The 12,998-nt window shown below is 40.4% G+C and overlaps 1 protein-coding gene across 12 annotated transcripts in view; it reads left to right on the top strand.

Annotated features, from left to right (window-relative positions):
- LOC126866564 (dual 3',5'-cyclic-AMP and -GMP phosphodiesterase 11-like) overlaps window positions 1–12,998 on the top strand; it is a 140,388-nt gene that overhangs the window by 69,750 nt on the left and 57,640 nt on the right. For 2 of the 12 annotated variants that reach the window (XM_050620320.1, XM_050620319.1), the window contains exon 1: window positions 5,380–7,540. The exons of the other annotated variants lie outside the window; for them this stretch is intronic. In XM_050620320.1, the coding sequence (XP_050476277.1) occupies window positions 7,501–7,540 (40 nt within the window). In that variant the 5' untranslated portion in view covers window positions 5,380–7,500. Of the gene's footprint in view, window positions 1–5,379; window positions 7,541–12,998 lie in introns of those variants that run through there. 12 annotated transcript variants of the gene reach the window in all.

The following is a 12,998-nucleotide window of genomic DNA, read 5'->3' as shown; positions in this document are numbered from 1 at the left end:
AAATGGGAATGTTACTTCAGACTGTGACACGAAAATGCAAGCTTAGCAGTAAGAGGAGGAGAAAACGATGCACGGGTTAATTACGAGATCGCTGCTAAGAGAATTCCTTAACGAGTACCCGGTCGATTAGAGAGTTGCAACTGCCGGTCGTCGTGAGGTAACGGTCGTGACACGCGCGACTTCAGAAGAGAAATCTTCTTCCTTTCGTTCCTCCTCTTTGGTCATGTCGAGTAATAGCGAGCACGCCAGATGGATCTCGAAATCGCGTATTCGTCAGACTCCTCGCCACGATGAAATTTATCTTTCAAACGAAACGCTTTTACTTTGCCGGAACATTCATTCATTTCTCATTGTCAGACATTGTAATGTTTCTCCGAAGCCTACAATGTCCTTATCGGAACATGTTACAATATCCGCTTTATGGATATCATTCTTGCTTCCTTGAATATCGATATTGCAACTTTTACGAGACACGTTTCGCATTAAATAATTTATACATATCGATAATTTCGATGTTAACTATGTCTTTTACAACTGTTTCCATCGCGTTTCTTTTATAAATCATTAGCTCGCAAATGAAAGGTCTTTTCCAGCAAAAGGACAATGCTTGATAATGTTCCGTGAAGAAGCTTAGTTTCAGCTTTAAAACGCAGAGCTCCTCCGGTATAATCGTAGCAAGAATAATCAGTCCATGCAGATCAAATTTCTAATACGAATTGTAAATAGGACGTAGGTGATATTTCCTTAAGACATGTAATAGAATTTTTAAATTTTCTTAAAAAGATCATGACGAAGTCATTCTTGGATCGCATCCAAGAATAGAGACAGCAGCATAGATTTTTCGCGGAATCTCTTCCACGTTTATATTTCTATTGGCATAAAATTTGAAATGTGATTTCGCGGTAAGAATCCATCTGCTCACTTATCTCAACTTATATTATACATATGTAATCACAGTTTTCCAGGAACTTTGTGACTCGTTTACGCGTTTGTTCGAGATATTTCTCGCTGAAAAGATTGTGCACATTAATTATGCAATGATCCTATTAAATCTTCGTTGCATGTAACTTTGCTCTCGCGGGCCAGACTTTTGCGAAGCAAAAGGAAGCTGAACGTAATTAAAATACGTTGAATACTACTATACGTTTGAATAGGACAGCTGCTTCGAAGAATCGTAGACACGTTTGACGACTTTTTTTCTTGTACTTCGTGTAGTCGAGTAGAAAAGAGAGAGACAAGAGGTTAATGCAACGTTTCCTGAAACATGAGGTAATCCCCGATCTGCAGCCGACATTTCAGTGCTAGTACGACCGGACACGCCCGCGCTTCCAGCCGTTTTTCATTAGTTCAGTCGTCAAAAGCGGCGACATCCGCGGGAATCTTCTAATAGATTGTGTAATTGCAATTCCTTCGTCGTTCTTCAGATTTTCGGATTACTTTCTGATTTCGTTATCCGTTCTATTTTAACCAGTCTTTTCACGCGTAGTCAGAAAATCGTACGTTTCAACAGGCTTTCATTAAAACGGCGTTAGCTCGTTAACGCGCGTTCGCAAGAACGGCAGTTATCGAAATTTATCATCTGCGTAGTATCTATCAACACTTTCGATTCCATCGGATCAAGAACTGATGACTCGTCTCGTTCTAGCAGCTGTTACACGCAACGTAACGTTTAATAAACTCGCCTAATGATATCCTGTTGCAGGATTTGAAATATTAACGCGGAGAAAAGAAAGTTTCACTGACGACAAGTGAGAAGAGCGAAAGAAAGGTGGAGGGGGTCTATATGACCCACGTATAATCAACGATATCAGCACGGTAGTCCGAAATAGCTGGCTCTAGCTCATCAGTTGCATAATCGAGGAAAGTCGTGTAGGTACACGAAGACCCCTTGGTAATACTCGCACGCTCGCATTCGCGTCCGCGCTTGCGCTTGTGCTTATGCTGGCGCTCGCGCGCGTGCGTCGTGTGCTTACCGCGTGAAAACGTGACGGAATAGCCAACAACTTAGCTGTCGTTTTCTTTCTTCGCTTCCCCTTCCCTTTCACCTCTTCTCGCTCTTTCTCTTTCTTTTTCTCTGTCTTGCGCTCTTGTTCTCTTTCTCGTTATTTTTCGGCACGTATTTTATTGTTTCTCCTCTTTTTTACTTTATTCTTTGAATGAAAGTATACAGGTTCACGCGTGTGGACGATATCACGAGTCCCTCTGCGCTTTTCCTTCTTCCGTTCGTTCTCATCATTCGTCTTCTTCAAGCTACCATATGTTTAAGCTTTTTTTCTCTTACGTCTAGCGAAGTTCACTTGATACAAAAAATGAAGGCCCAAAACATTTGTTCTCTTTCTATAATATGTACGTACGTATATACCGAGTGACAAAATATCAAAGCGGGCGAAACATTTTGATAATGATAATTATTTTATCGACGTTATTTAAGGCATGTAAAAATATGGGATTATAGAATTTTAGAAATTTTTAGAAATTTTAGAAGACTCTTAGAAATTTTGCGTCACATATAGTTAGAAATTTTTCGACCACCATGTAATGAAACAGAACTCGAAACTCAGTTAATTAAACGATTCCTGCAGGTTCACGCGAAGTATTCTTCGTTAAATTCCCAGTGCACCGTCCAACGACGATTACTTACGTTCATTCCTATTCTATTAATAAACATTTATTTACCACAAAATTTGTAAACAGTATACGAATTTGGTATTATTAAATTTTCGCTTCTATTTATGCGTTTCTACTCGTGCATCTACTCTGATGATCGATTTATGAAATTGAATATTTTCCAAAGTTTTTTTTAAACAGCTCCACATTTTAACAACAAAAGATACAACGTGGAAGTTTAATCGAAAAGGGAATTATGTTGTGATTACGACGAATCTTTACAAATTATGGTAGATCCGATTTTCGTAGTTTAATTGTTTTTAAGTATTTCACGAGCTGTAACGATCTTGATTTAGGTAACAAAATATCTTCGGTACAAAGGACGCGGGTCTTTCGTGTTTAATTCTATATCAGCAAGTATCACTGTCATTTTTAGAAAGTCATTATTCTAGGGCAAGAAACTTCGATCTATCGTATTTGTCGAGTAAAAGAGAGGACAAAAGCAAATACTTTCTGCAAATAACGTGGCATCACCACGTATTCCGTAGACTTCGTTCCGTTATAAATTGTAAGAAATTACCAATAGCTCCGAAAAGTCTGAAATTATTTAATTCTTAAAACTGTCTAAGATTTGATTCGATTTCACGTGTAATTTTACCGCGGTTAACATTCATTAATTCAAATAGATCAGTCTAACTATGGACTCGTTAGCTTCTTGTTTAACACACTAAACGGGCGAAATAGGAAAAATAGAAAAGTATCGCAACTTTTCTGGCGTGAAAACACTTAACGATGACTAATCGCTGTGACGTTATTTCGGCCTACGGTGGTACGATGGAAAGATTGTTAGGCAGAGTTCATTGAAAACTCAATGCTGTGCTCAACCTTTATACACCATCGTATTTATTTCGTCAGGCGTAAGCAAGTGTTTAATTAATAACTCGCCAACGTAAAGCAGCAGAGTTTAAAGCAGTTTATTCGAGTGTGGGAGGAGGAAGGTGGAAAAGCAGAAAGATACCTGACGCAAAAAAATATTTACTTGTAAAACATGTACCTACAAGCTTTCTTTCAGAAGGTATACACGAAACCACGTGTGAATCGGTTGACGCGTTTGTCGTTAATTTCATAAAGTTTATTGCACTTGCTTCGTTAAAACTGCTGTCTAATATTTGCCTCCAAACGCCGGCGAGCCTAATTAGATATCGTTAGCGAAACTGGTCTGTATTTTCAATACATAAAGTCACCCTATGTATATGTAACCAGATTATAAATTGCATTTTTCATCGTAATAATTTATTTTCTTTTACGCAACCGCAGCGTAACGAAACGCCTGGCGGCGAACAAATTTAATTGTACCGGTATGAAGTACGTATACAAATTCTCACACTGGTGATCTCGTCTTTCGCGTATCACGAGATAAGCAGGATCGTCTTCGCGAAGTTAATCATTCGCTCGAAAAAGCGTCAAAGAAGAGCGGCCGAAAAATTGACCGGCTTTTCGCGTATTTGTGGTAAAACAAAAAGCAGGTGTAATTTGCATAAAATCCTCTCTTCTCTCCACCTTCAATTTCTCTCCTTTCATACCAGCCACTTATTAAGCCACTACTTATGTAAATAGATGAACGTGCGCGCGGTTATCAGACGAAAGTCGATGTAAGCACAACACGTCGACCAACGGAATAGATAACAATTTTTTATCTGGTCGCCTGTCTTCGAAGCCATCGTTCTTTTTTGCTTTGGTGACGCCAGTGCACTTTGCTATTTTATCGGCAGCTGGATTTTCAAAGATAGACAAGCTTCCGGTTGTTGCAACTGGAAAGCTCGTATTATCCGTAATCAATAAGTTTCTCGCGCGAAAACATTTTTCCCCTACGTACATAGCGAAACAACGGCGTTAAAACGCAGTAAATTTCCGCAATTTCAAATCACATTAAATACTCGCATAAAGGTCAAATCGGATTTTTTGCTGCTTTTGATTTTTTGCCATTTTCTTGGACATCGACTCTCGCGCATTAAATGATTATTGGTTTCTGTATCGTTAATCTCCTGTCTTTTGTTTATCCTATATACTCTTGTTTATCGGCGATAATCAGATTGCAAATTGACATGTTTCGTAATTGCTATCGACATGTTAGCTCGCACTATTCGCCGTGTATTTGTAATTGCTCGCAAGAATCTCGAAGAAACTAAATCTAATGCTAGTAAATAAGTAGAAACGCATTAATTCGATCGAACGAACGAACTACTCGCGTTTTTATCTTTTTTGATCGTCGCTCCTATATTTCTCCTATACGCTTTTCTTTCAAGAATTTTGATTAAAAAGAAAAGGACTATAAAAAGAGCGTTACGTTTTCATAGCGTCACCGACCTGATATTAAATTTCATATTATATACACGTTTGCTTCGAATCCCTCAATTTTCTATAACTTTCAAAATCTTTCCTCCTTTCTTTTCGCTTGCCACCAATTTTTCCATCTTCCCTTCTTCTTTCTTACTTACGTGTTTTCTCTCCTCTTCCCCTCGATGCCCTCTGGAACCGTCTCTGTCAATCGTTTTGGCACAATTGTCGCGGCCTCTTTCTCTCCCCCACTCTTACTCCCGATTTTCTCTCTCTTTTTAACCGCCTATCGCAGTCGGTTATACGCGCTCCTCTCTCCCCTCTCTCTTTCTCTCTCTCTATCCATCCCGGTCTCCCTCTCTCTAGGTTGTTCGGCTCTCGAGACCGTGACTGACTCGATTCGCTTCGACTCGGCAGTCGCGGTTAAACTCGCGCAGGAGGCATTACGTGCGATTTGCGCGTCACGCGCGTTATTCATAACGCAACGAAAGAGGAGAAAAAGAAACGTCTTCCGTCAGTAACGGCCGGCTTTTTGCTTCTCGCTCGTGCAAGTCCGAGAGTGGTTTGCCTCGTACGGAATTCATTTTTCCATCGCACACGCTGATCAGTGTTCGAAAGAGTCGATTCGTCCGAGTGTGAAGATCAGCAAAAGAGAATCGCGGTTTTGACGAGCCTGACCCGTCGTCGAAGCGCGAAAGCGTTGCCGTGCACGGCCGAACGTCAAATTCAGCGCGCAACGAAAACAACCTCGCCGTGTTGCGAAATTCTCACCGCGTCGGTCCCAAACGCGTTTCGTTCGGCGGTGAAAATTGAATCGACAGGCGTAAGAGAACGGCTGACGTTCGAATTGGGATCAAAGTCTGGTGACACAAAAGTGAGAAAGTAAACAAGCTGCGCGCGTGCACCGTCGTCGTGTACGCCATGTGCGCCCGCTCATGATCGGCAAGTGCTCTGTGCAACGTTTCGATTCGCGGCAAGTCGTCGAATTCGATAGAAGGAAAATCGTTTGCTCGGAACTGCGAATTTTAGTACCGTTAAGAATCGCGATTGAAATTGTCTCGCTTTCGAAATCGCCAACGAAGTGGACGAGGAGAATGCTCGATTTCTCTGTTGGAACAGTGCGCGTACCGAAATGATAAGGTTAAGTCGCAGCTCGTCGAACAAAGAGAAGACAGCTGAAATCGACTGAAAGACTTGGGTTGTCAAAGACAGGGCGTACGCTTCGTGTATCCTTGTTTGGCGTAGCAAAAAAAAAAGAAAAAAAGAAGAAAAAAGAAAAGGAAAGAAGAAGGGAAACGTGGACGAGAAGAAGAGTGCGCTCGTAAATCTCTCGTTTCTCGTCTATATTCCGTGTCGAACGTAGAATAAGCGTTTTAGATCGGGGTGAAAAGAAGTTGGACGAGATACGTTTGAAAGTCAGCTGTTTGTCGAGGGGCAGAGCGCGCTGCGCTAATTCCTTATGGACTTTCGATCGTTCCAAGTATTTTACATCGCATTTCGTGCGCACGTGGTAATCGCGAGACGAGCGTGACGGCAGCTCTGGAAACGAGGTAGTCGGTCGAATATCGTTGACTGGATCTACGAAGATACGGCGCTCGTCTCGAGGGTGTTGAATCCATCGAACGCTGTTCGCGAAAACCGGTTGCTCTTTCGTTTTCCCTGCCGTGTTAACAATTAGTGCCACGTCTTCGAACGAACAGTTTGATAGATCGTTGAACATTCTTTACGATTAACGATCTTCCCCGAGATGCAGAAGTGATGGACGTCGCGAATCGGAGGCGCAGCAGTCGGCTTCCAGCTCGTGTACGAGTCGATTGAACGTCGTCTCCGACGAGCGACGTTTTCGACATCGGATCGGCATATCGATCGTCAGAAAGTAATTATTCGCTTGGTTGTTTACCAGCGTCACGAAACAGCGGCCAGACTCCGTGCGTGTCGAACCGTCGAGGCACGTGGATGTTATCGAAGGAAATTTGCCCCGAGAGGTCGGTCCGCAACGTGGGAGCGATTACAACACAAGCCAGTTCATTCATCGTACGGATTCCAGCGCACCGGAAGTGACGAGACGAGAGTGCTTCCCCGAAGTTCGCGCACGCACGAGTGCGATATAGTCGACTTTTGTAGAGAGCCGCGTGTAACGCGTGTGTATAGCAGAGTTGTTTCGTGTGGAACGGGAAACGCCGGGTAGAGAGTAGAAGAGAGCTTGATCGTGAGAGGGAACGAGCACACGGGTTCCAGAGAAGAACGCGCGCGCGGCACAGAAAGACGAAGAAAGGGGTAAAGGGGAAAGAAAAGGAAGCGGCGCAAGGCATCGAGGAACAAGGATGCGGTCGTGGCGGAGAATAGCGGGCTGCCGGACGACCGAGCGTCCTGCGAGACGCACGGTCGCTCCTTGAAGGACACCGCGGTTTTCGTGACCGGAGGATGGACTGCTCTGTCGAAGAAACGAGTTGCGTGCGAGAAGAGCAGCGCTCATTCTTACATGACGACCACGCTGTCTTGTGAACCTGATTGTTCCATTTCGTCGAGGCGCCCCGCCACACTCAGCGCACGATTATGCAGCTGAAGAAAGCGATGCTTAAGATATTCGATCAATGTGAGTTGCCGATTTTGCTTCTCCATCTCTTTCTTTTACTTCTTCTTTTCACTGTCGTTCTCTTGCTTCTTCGTCTTGCTCCTTCCTTCACCTCCATTTTCCTTCTTATTCGTGTACACCGTTGTTTCGTGTTTAACTTCTTGCAGCTCGTAGTACGAAACGATACGTCTATGAACAAAAGAGAGAGAGAGAGAGAGAGAGAGAGATCCGTTATACGTAAGAATAATTAGAAATAATGGTTGGTAATAGAGATTTCAAAAATATGTTTCTTTTACGTTACTTAGACCCTGGCTCAGTAGTTCAATTATCGAACTGCATCACACGCAACATAAACGACATGCAATATTTTACTTGACAGAAAAAAATGTGCAGAGTAGAACAGTATACGCATTTATACGCAGTACATACCAAAGGAAGAACGTAGCGCAGATGCGAATAATGAAAACCGGAAAGGACAGTAATATTGCAAAGTATCAAAGTAATTGCTGGAGACTGTGCAGAAAAAAGCTTTAGAAGCAAAGAGCTGGAAGTAATTTTGTTTTAAATACGGAGAATCGCTGAAAGAAATAAGACGAAATTGCGGGACTGAAACCACTAACTCTCAAAGGGTTAACTACTTTAAAACCAATTCCCGGTGAATGAAAGTTTCTCGGCGAATTTCGACTTTCTTTGTTACCTTTTTTATTTTTAGAACCTCGGATTTTAATTGTAACGAACTCGTAACACGTCTTGAACGAAAAACGAGAGGGAAGTCAAAAGTGTTTTTCGAATAACGTTTGCGATCTTCTCGTAGAGGAAGATACGACGAGAAATTTAGATTCACGATACGACAAATTTTTGCTAACTCGATACGTGTTTTGTTGCGCTTAGGTACATACGAGACACAAACGTACAATACCGATAGGGCCTAGATCGAACGATGATAAACGCACTTGAGGTTACGGACAACAAACAGTTGTCGAAAGTAACCGAGACGATGATGTTTCCACCTATTCTATATCGACTGTAATACGTTTTTATCAATATTATACCACATTGTCCAATCATTTCTTCGTATTGGAATGGCTATTGTAGTTGTACATTTTGCGCATACTTCGTTTGTACCGCGATTATAAAAGTTAGTGGTGTACAGTACCTGTTCAGGCACAAGACGATAGTGAGATGCTTCCGTTCAAGTTCAAAGACAGTGTTTATAGTATCAGTTAATGCCCGACAGCGTTAGATGTAAGAACAATATTTCTCCATCATGTATAGTGACTGTCAGTTGATAATGTTTTCGTATTTGTTTGTAAAAGGCCCCTTCTATATAGCATTATTATTAGAGAGGAAAAAGAAAGAAAGGGAAAATAACAGACACGTCGTTTTGCAAACAGAGAAGAATTCATTGTATTAGACAGTGTTTAAAGAACTAAAAGGTTTCCATTAGTATCTATTAGAAAAGATTTTCATGATATTTGCGAGCGAAAATTTCACAACACATATGATCTCGTCGTTTCCTTCCGAAAGAGTAGAGAATTTCACGAAAGAACAAGATTGCTTGTTACGAGGTCAAATGTTGTCTGAACATAATGCACGCTTTACGGAAATAATTATTGTTTGTTGACGTCGTGGACGTTCTTATCTAGAAATATAATAAATGCATGTCCGAAATACAACGTGTTCAAACTGATTGCTATGCTGAAATTGTTACATTAAATTGCATAATATTTGATGATCTGAATCGTGTCGCTATTGTCTCACTTTTCGACGGATAATATAACTCGATTTTAATTCGACATGAGTTTGTACGAGTATATCTTGCTAAGATTTATTTTCCAAGTTAAATTTGCTACGAATTCTTGCTATATGAAAATACGGTACGCTCAATTCATCTATATTCTTTACATTTTCAAATATATTTAGCTATGCAAACCGTAACGATAGTAGAAGTTTTGACCATCTTTACTTCTCTTCAGTCAAAATTAATTACGAATGAATTTAAAGAAGCTCCGGATGGAACTCGGCAAAAATAACGTTATATATATAACTAATCGCATTGTAGACAGGCATAATGTGATTCCTTATGAAAAAATAAGACGAGAATGTAGAATAAAATTCTTTGTTTTGGAGAAAACCGAGCTTGAAAATTTGTCAAATATACTTGAACCTGGGTAATTCCAGGCTGGACAGAAATAAATAATGGCAGAAATAAATTCTACAGCCAAGAACAAGTAAGGAGTGTGGAACAAAATACTTCTATTTACGGCTTTATCGCGAAGAAAACAGAGTTTGAACGTGTTTAGTTAAGAATCGGCCTGTTACACATGTATGATAAATTTTCAAATTTATTTTTCTCGGAAACGGAGCGTCTTGTGAAAATATTTCATTTTACAATTTCTACTTATTTTCTTACGTAGACTAACTCGCTGTCGATTATTTATTTACTCCTGTCCAATGTGGAATTAGCCAGATTCGAGTACACTTGATAAATTTTCAAACTCGATTTTCTCGAAAATTATGCGTCGGACAGAGATAATTATATTCTCTGTTCTGTATTATTATTCTGTGTTCCATATTTTTCTTACTTTCTCGTAAGAAATTATCTCACGCCAGACATTATTCGACCGCGTTCTGTATAATTAATGTTCAATATTTAAATCTATCAACAATTCATTAATTGAACGTCGTTGGACAAACTTTTCTTTTCAAAGTATTTGACCGAGAAATGGTGTTCTTCTTTTCACGGATGTACTAATTTCTTTGTTTCCGCTCGCCATCTGCTCACGTACGTACACGTACGTGTACACGAAGTTGTGTGCATGTGTAAGATATCGTATAGATTAATACTCGTGCAAAGCAGTCTTCCTGTCCAAAAGTGTTATGTCCGCTGTTGTGCTAACGTTTAAAAGTATCCAAGCATTTGCTTGTGTTTGACAAAACACAATGTAAATTACAAGTGACAGTACCGGTAATGATCTAGTTATCTAATCGATACTATCGTAATTACATGTAGCATAACGTTACTGCGAGTTTGATTTTTACATGAAAAATCATTCATCCACTTGCAATGGAAAGATTAAAATTTGTATGATGAAACTTATGAAGGTGTTGCGATATTTTATCATCGGTCTATTTAATTTTAAATTACGGATCAGACGAAGAGATTTTTATAAACTGCTAGGAATACTAGGGTGGTTACACTTATGGGATAAGGACGAAGAATTTTTCTTCAATTCTAATAATATTAATAAATTTCCTATAATAAATCATTCGTTTCTAATAAATATTACTTTCAATTGTTAGTTCGTCGTAAGTTTGTAATACTTGTCTTAAATACTGTTTCTGTATAAAAATCAATGAGTGATAGATAAAGAGAGAGAGGAAGAGAGAGAGAGAGAGAGAGAGAGAGAGAGAAAGCGTCCAGATACGAGCGCCTAGTATACGTAGATTGGTTTCTTTGACTGGCGCTACGCAGGGAGAAAAAAATGTAAATGAGTCGCGCGAGACAAAACGTGTTCTTTAATCATTGGCAGCGAAAGGAACGTGTCGGGAAAAAAGTCAGTTGAGACGAATGCGTGGTCGATAGATAAGAAGCATGAACGAACGTGTACGTAGTGCGACGTAGTTGTCGCAGCTCCGTTATCAATAGCTCGGTGCAATCGCACGGGTAATAAATTAGATCCGCTCGTAGAAGAGCAGCGAGCGTTTCTATTACATAGTAGAAAAAGAAAGGAACGTCAGCGTGTCGCGTCGGCTCGGACGTGTATATAGTATCGTCTCGATGGAAAAGTTTGGTGTATTTGGTAGGAACGAAGGCGTATCATGGACTGCTGTAAATGCAGAGGCTTGCTCGAATGGCACGTACGAAAGTATTGTATTTCGTGTAGACGTTTGTTCCCCGCGGAACGCTGCACCGGTGGCTGGCTGTGTGCACGCTGCAATAAACGTAGCCGTGAGTCGAACTGCGGTGCATGGCATAGCCACGCGTTCCTCTGTGCTCCTCTATGCTCTACTCTACACGCTGTACGCTCTACGCAGAGCGCGGAGAGACCCGTGCACACGGCTGACCGTAACTGCATGCGTGCGTAACGTGATTCCTTCGTGCACAGCATGGGCCCCATTAGTGGCCCCCAGGTCGTAATAGCGTAATAGCTCGACAGGTTACTAGAAGGTATCGCGAAAACCCATAGCCTCTTTACGATAACTCGCTCCCCTATCGCGATTCGTGTCACCGAATAAATCTCATATTCGCGTATCTTCACAGTGGACGCGAATTTTACCACCGCGTTCACTACCTGCGACTAATTTTTTTCTTGCTGCGGCAGCCCCGTCGATAGCTCGGTCGTTCGATTCGAAGAAAATGAAATCGCGTGATTAGGCGTATTGCTCTCTTGATACGGATGTTCGGTCAGAATAACGATATTATCGCTCGAAATTATAGAAAATTCGATTTGCTTCCTCGATACGCTTTCGCTAAATCGCTTGTTTACCCCTATCAACGGCTTAACTATCATTGTGTCGATCAACGTTATTGTTCGTTTCAACGTTGTTTCAACCGTATGATATGCAAAGTATCACGCGTCAATAACGTATCGAGAGAGGATTTTTCCCCTAACAATCGTGAAACTTGGTTCGTGAATAAAATGAACAAAATAAAATAAGTTCGTGAATAAAAAGCATTCGACTGTTGTTTCAATCAATGGGGAGACGTATGGGATAATTCTGATTCGTACACCTTTTGCGCGATGTGTACATTAGGGAAAGTTTGTCGGAGTGGTTATTTAAATATTAGAAAGAGTTTCATTGTCTCGATTTTGATTTCATGATTTCGATCTTTATATGATTTTGCAGAATGAAAAGATTCTAAATAAGAATGCTTTGCGAGATACATATGTAATTACTAATTACGTTTTAGGATATCGTCACTCGCACAGATATTGTGATGCGATGCTTAAAAACACATTTTGAGAGACAAGTAGTTGAAGCAAAATTAACAGAGATGTGATAAGAAAGTAACTTTCAACAGTTCTATGTATGTGGATGTTGGTTACACTTTTAATATTTTACATAACACACATTATTACACACATTACGTTACAGACTACATTTTACAGTTTAAGATGATCGCTTCCCGTCTTGCTCTTGCTTACCTTATGTTTATTATTAATTAGAAGAATATTGCGTTAGCTGTTTAGTGTTCTAGTTTTTCCGATATAGTTTCTTTTTTAGCGCTTGATATGGTTAAATATCTATCTTCAATACAATTTGAAATTTAAAACGAATTTAGTAAAATAAGTCACCCTATAATATTATACGCATACTTATCGTCTTTCGTAGGAGAAGTAAGTCTTTCTTTATTTTAGCGAACGATATCTAAATCCCCGATATAGTATGTCTTTTATCAAAGACGAATTCATCAGAGAACAGGTGTCTTATACATAGTACATATATAATGCTGCAATAAATGTCAGATTGACGA

This window comes from Bombus huntii, chromosome 6 (assembly GCF_024542735.1).
Source record: "Bombus huntii isolate Logan2020A chromosome 6, iyBomHunt1.1, whole genome shotgun sequence".
Taxonomy (NCBI): Eukaryota; Metazoa; Arthropoda; class Insecta; order Hymenoptera; family Apidae; genus Bombus; species Bombus huntii.
The sequence above is the reverse complement of the archived record's forward strand: the minus strand, read 5'-3'. Positions and strand labels throughout refer to the sequence as shown.